This window comes from Lepidothrix coronata, unplaced genomic scaffold (genome assembly GCF_001604755.1).
Source record: "Lepidothrix coronata isolate B3197 unplaced genomic scaffold, Lepidothrix_coronata-1.0 Scaffold252, whole genome shotgun sequence".
NCBI classification, from domain to species: Eukaryota; Metazoa; Chordata; class Aves; order Passeriformes; family Pipridae; genus Lepidothrix; species Lepidothrix coronata.
In genome coordinates, this window is record NW_016690432.1 from 722,156 (window position 1) to 726,474 (window position 4,319).

At 49.1% G+C, this 4,319-nt stretch overlaps 1 protein-coding gene across 1 annotated transcript in view; it reads left to right on the forward strand.

The window, feature by feature from the left end:
- CD8A (CD8a molecule) overlaps positions 1-2,241 on the forward strand; it is a 10,824-nt gene extending 8,583 nt beyond the window's left edge. Inside the window, exons 5-7 of the mRNA XM_017835210.1 lie at positions 586-951; positions 1,539-1,613; positions 2,099-2,241. Of these exons, the coding sequence (XP_017690699.1) occupies positions 586-951; positions 1,539-1,613; positions 2,099-2,241 (584 nt within the window). The remainder of the gene's footprint in view (positions 1-585; positions 952-1,538; positions 1,614-2,098) is intronic.
- The last annotated feature ends 2,078 nt before the right edge of the window (positions 2,242-4,319 follow it).

Consider the following 4,319-nt stretch of genomic DNA (forward strand, 5'->3'; position numbering starts at 1 on the left):
CTGCTCGCTCTGGGACTCTGTGAGTATGGACACAGGCTGGTGCAGCCCCATCATCCAGAGGGGCAAGGAAAAACCTTCCACTGAATACAAGAAATTTGGTTAAATAGTTACAGTGTGGGAAATAGCAAATAAAAAGGTCGACTTTGAGATGTGCTCAGTAACTGTGGAGGGAAAGGCGGCATCACCTCAGCTGGCACAGGGCAGCCAGAGGGGTGGCTGCAGCACCACGAGCACCAGGACGGGAGCCTGGTCAGACAACTGGTTGTGGAGGGGAGGGAGAAGGGGGCAATAAAGAGGGTTTAGCAGTCAGCGCTTTAGGGAGTCCCTTCAGATAAGCTGGGAAGGGATAACATCCCTGAGAAGGCAGCTGGAAGGGCAGCAACCATCTGTAAAACCCCCATGGCTGATTGCTGAGCACCCTCCATGCACGATCCCATCAAGGACTCCAACAAAACCTTCCAGTCATCCAGACACCATGGTCCTCCTTTGCATTTGACCTCACAGTCTGAGAACAGGAAACCAGGTTTGCTCAGAGGGGCCATTGGCTCTTCCTAAGCAGTTCCAGCAAGGATTTCTCTCCTCCAGGCTGCCTCGGGATCCATGGCCAGATGTATGAGATGAAGATCAGGTTTCGTGACACCATCACCCAGCTCCGGGTGGGACAGCGGCTGGAACTGGAGTGTCAGACTGACAAGAAGGACAGTGGCATGTTCTGGGTCCGCCAGGACAAGAGTGGGACCCTTCACTGCATTCTCTTCATCTCCTCCATATCCAAAATCACCTTCAAGGGGAATCAGAGAACACCCACACGCTTCGAAGCCAGCAAAGACAACACTATCCATCGGTTGGTAGTGAAGTCTTTCACACAGCAGGATGAGGGGAACTATTTCTGCCTCAAGAACATCAACCAAAGGCTGTACATCAGCCCTGGCCTGCCTGCCTTCTTCCCAGGTGAGCAACACCTCCACCACTCAACCTCTTTAAGCTCTGCCAAAATCCCCAGCACCTCCTGCCTGTGCCTTTTTTACCCAGCCGTCTCTCCCACAAACTCCATTTCCCTGCTTGCTTCCCCAAGGCCTCTTGGGACCAACCCACTAATACTCCTGCCAGAGGCTTACTTCTTGCTGTCTCTCCTCATGGTATTGCTCCTGCCCAAAGACAAAGATGATTGGGGAGACCCATCCTCACTTCTCCATCCCATCCATGGCTCTGACAGGAGAAGAGTAAAGCAAAGTCCACCACTACCCCATCCTTTCCCCTAAACATTGCTCCCAGAAGCCCTAACAACCTCAGAGTGCTCAGGCTTTCTGAGGAGGGTGGCAGACAGAAAGAAATAAGGACTCTGCCGTTCCTTACCGGCTCTTGAGAGACCCTCCTTGGGGGAGTCACCATCCAAAAGGGGCTCTATGAATTCCACATGGGTCTGAGCTCTCTGCTGTGAACAAGAGCAGACAAACCCTGTCAGGGCTGGGAGAGCAGAAAGAGCAGGAGAGATCTGTTTCACTGTATTTGCTTACATGTTGAATTTTCATTTACAGTCATCACCACACCAGGACTCATCACCCAGCACAGCATCACTGAAAAGGACCCCTGCATCAAGACTCCAGATCCAGGTACCCTGGATGTAGGGAAGGACAGGGAAAGAGATGGGATCTGGCCCACTGATACATAGGGGGATCCTGAAAGCATTTTAGAATGGGGAGAAAGTGAAAATCCATAGAGATTTACCAGAGCCGGAAAGATTAAACTTCAATTTTTTACCCCAAGTAGGAAAGACTAAGGATGAGGAAAAAAAACATGAGTGTGTCTCATGCCTGGGCACACAGGAGGGGGGTTGGGAGGAGAGGGGTTTTATCCTTGGCAGGAGACATGTGAAAACTTTTGGCTACGTGTCTTCCCCCAAGTGCCCAGGAAAATGCTGGAAGCAGCAGCACTAAGGAAGAACATCCCAGCAGGCACAGGGGAAGCCTTTCTGCCTCACCACCAGCCTCGTGGAACACCAGGCAGGGCACTTGGCAGCTCCCTTGGCTCCAACACAACTGGCCCCAACACCAGCCCCGAGCACCTGATGGATCTTTCCCCTTCTCTATTCCTACAGAGACAACAATGAAGGAAGAGCTGAATTCCTTCTGTCACATCTTCATCTGGGCCCCCTTGACAGGCCTCTGCCTCCTGATCCTCCAGCTCCTGATGATCACCATCATGCTGTGTCAACGTAAGACTCACCAGAACCCCCTCTAGATCCACCTCTGGCCTGAAACCACAGCCCTGTCCCTCAGGGCCACGGATGTTCCAGTGATCTGCTTTGGGAGGCATCAGAGAACCAGGACACAGGCAAGGCAAGACAAGGACCACTGTTAAAATCACTGTCTGTATATCTTCCAACAAATTGCCTCCACATTTCCACAGTGACCTTCCCTTCCCACTTCAGCTCTTTCAAATGGTTTTATAGCAAGAAGGTGCAATGATCTGACTGCAGGCATCAGGGACTGTTTCCCCACCAAAAAGCCCCGTATTATGCCTGGGAAGCATTTCCTTGAAAATGTGTTTTCTCTATCGAGTGGAGTTGAATGTGGACTGTGACACAAAACAAAATTACATGTACAAACGCTGAACAGAAAACTGAGCAGCAGCGTTTTTCTGTATTTCTGTATTCCCTGTAAATTATGTTATACTTCCATTATCCTTTCAGTATCCACAGATTAAATATTTTGAGCTGGTTGTATTTCTGAGAGAGCCTACAGAGGTCAATCCTGTAGGGAAAAACGGGATATGGGTATTTAAAATCAAAAACTGCTCCAATAAGATGAACACATGTACAACAAAATTCTCACTACTGCATGGAATCTTAATGTAGGATAAACAGATCAAAATAAAACCTAAGCCATGTAAAATACACGTATTTGGGCATTATTAGCTGATGGTATTAACAGTGATGCTCCACTGTGCATTGTTGCACTAAGATCACGGTCCTGCAGCAAGATGGATGCAGCCAAAGCCCTCCTGACACTGCAGATTAATGTGTGGAAGAACTGGAAGCACAGTATCTTTGGGTTTGGCGTTTTTGTTGTTTGTTTTAGGGGGATTTGTTTGTTGTTATTTGAAAAGTCTCCATTTGAACAGGAAACCAACATCTAGGAAAAGAATTTCAACACTTACAGTGGTGATTAACCCCCTGTACGCAGCTGCACAGTTGAATTGATTTTTGACCTGTAGTTCACAATCACAAGAACGCAGCTGGTCTCTTTTCAGCCCAATGCCAAACCCAGGAGGCTCTGGGATGGCTCCTGCCTCCCTCAGTGCATCTTCACACTGATCCTCCAACTAACCCTCCACAGGGCACAGGTCACACAGCACCAGAGAGCCTCACACCTCTCGGCAGCCTAACAGCACCTTTCCTCACTCGCCAACGTGATGTGATACCCAAATAAATAAACCCAGTTCCTAAACCATTTTCCATAACTCAGCTCTGAGTAGCAGCCCCAACAGCAGTGGCACCAAAGTCAGCAGCACCTCCTTTCTGACAGACTCAGGAAAAAGGGGCTTTCTTTGTGAAGGAGTAATAAAAAAAAAAAAAAAGTAAAAAAATTAGGAAAAAACCCCACGCACACACACAGAAAACCCCCCACCTTACACTGAAGAATAATCAACAGGAAAGCCCATGTGTGCAAAGCTCCAGGAAGCATCACCCATCCCCATGTGGCAGTGGTCACCCAGAGGCAGCAGCAACGGCCCCCTCCGGTGACACATACAAGGGGTTTTCTTGGCAGGGCGGAAGCTCCTGTGGTTAGAGAAGAGAACCACAAGTTGTAAAAGCAAAGAAAACATAAATCATACCCCTGGGTATGGGGCAGTTCAGCTCACAGACCACCTTCCTTGCAAGAAACGGCTCTTCCTGAGCAATTGCAAAGAAGAATTGACCAAAAAGGAATTGCAAAGAGAACAATCCAGCAAATGAAGAACCCAGGTGTGTGCCAGCAACTCCTGTGTTTGGAGATAAATTATACACATGGATCTATGCCATGAACCATCTGTGACTCGCTGGATACGAAAATATTCTTGGCTCTGCCATCAGCATCAGATCTATTGAGTGTGCTCAAGTGAAGGATGCAGAATCCCTGCCAAGAAATGCAACCTGGGGCCTGCAGACAAAGGATGAGGCTTGTGCATGACTTCTGAGAAGAGGGAGCTGCTATGGACCCCCAGAGGGCTGGGGGACAGCAGGCTGGGGTGCCTGATCCTACCTCAGGCATGAGCAGCATCAGTCGGGATCTCTAGGGAAGTCATCGAGGAAAAATCCTTGAGGCACCATCAGGAAT